At 70.2% G+C, this 1,104-nt stretch overlaps 1 protein-coding gene across 1 annotated transcript in view; it reads left to right on the forward strand.

Moving 5' to 3' along the window:
* Positions 1-1,104, forward strand: part of LIPE (lipase E, hormone sensitive type) — a 5,234-nt gene that overhangs the window by 1,831 nt on the left and 2,299 nt on the right. Inside the window, 2 exon segments of the mRNA XM_025194581.1 lie at positions 60-480; positions 920-1,100. Of these exon segments, the coding sequence (XP_025050366.1) occupies positions 60-480; positions 920-1,100 (602 nt within the window).

The following is a 1,104-nucleotide window of genomic DNA, read 5'->3' on the forward strand; positions in this document are numbered from 1 at the left end:
TGGGGCCAGGGGGGCACCTGGCTTCCTTGGGGGTGAGGGGGGTTGGAAGGGGCTGGCACAGGACACCTGGGTTCCCTGGAGTGGGCTGGGGCTAGGGCAGGGGCAGGATACCTGGGTTCCTTCGGGTGCGGGGACCCCAACTCACACCCCGCCCTTTGCAGGACAGTAAGGCATTGCTGGCACTGGTGGGGCCAGAGGGGGCAGCAGGGCTGGGCCTGGGGCTGGGGCTGGGGCTGGAGCGGTGGCGCCGTGGGCGCCCGGCCCCACGCTCGCCCGCACTGCTGCTGCACTTCCACGGCGGCGGGTTCGTGGCACAGACATCACGCTCGCACGAGCCCTACCTGCGCAGCTGGGCCCATGCACTTGGTGCTCCCGTGCTGTCTGTGGACTACGCGCTAGCACCTGAGGCACCGTTCCCCCGCGCGCTGGAAGAGTGCTTCTATGCCTACTGCTGGGCGCTGCGCCATGCCGCCCTGCTCGGTCAGTGTGTGGGAGCGCCCCCTGCAGAGGGGGGCAGGGCAACCCCCAGGGCACTTGCGGGGGCAGGAGAGCAGTGTGGTGGGATCAAGCGGTGCCCCCTGATGGGCTTAGGAGGGGTCCTGGTGGGGTTCAGGGGCAAGTCTCTGGGGGGACAGGACACCCCGGGGGGACAGCAACCCCTGGTAGGGGGGCAGAACAGGCTCTGGGGGGCAAGAGCTGTGGGGTGGGGTCGAGTAGTGCCCTTTGAAGTGGGGCAAATCAGCCCATGGGGAGGCAGCACCCTCTGCTGGGGAGGGAAGGAGAACAGGGGGATGGGGTCAAGCAATGCCCCTGGTGGGAGGGGGGTGGAGTTAAGACAGGTCAGGCGGGGAACGTGAGGGTACCGGGGTCACCCCCCCAACCTTTGCCCCACCCGCTGAACCCTGCCCTGGCGGTGCAGGCTGGACAGGGCAGCGTGTGTGCCTGGCGGGGGGCAGCGCGGGCGGCAACTTGTGTCTGGCGGTGGCGCTGCGCGCGGCAGCAGCAGGTGTGCGGGCGCCAGATGCGGTGCTGGCCGCCTACCCCGTGACGCTGGTGCAGGCGGCACCCTCACCCTCGCGCCTCCTGGCGCTGCTGGACCCGCTG

This window comes from Alligator sinensis, unplaced genomic scaffold (assembly GCF_000455745.1).
Source record: "Alligator sinensis unplaced genomic scaffold, ASM45574v1 scaffold1575_1, whole genome shotgun sequence".
In the NCBI taxonomy this organism is placed as follows: Eukaryota; Metazoa; Chordata; order Crocodylia; family Alligatoridae; genus Alligator; species Alligator sinensis.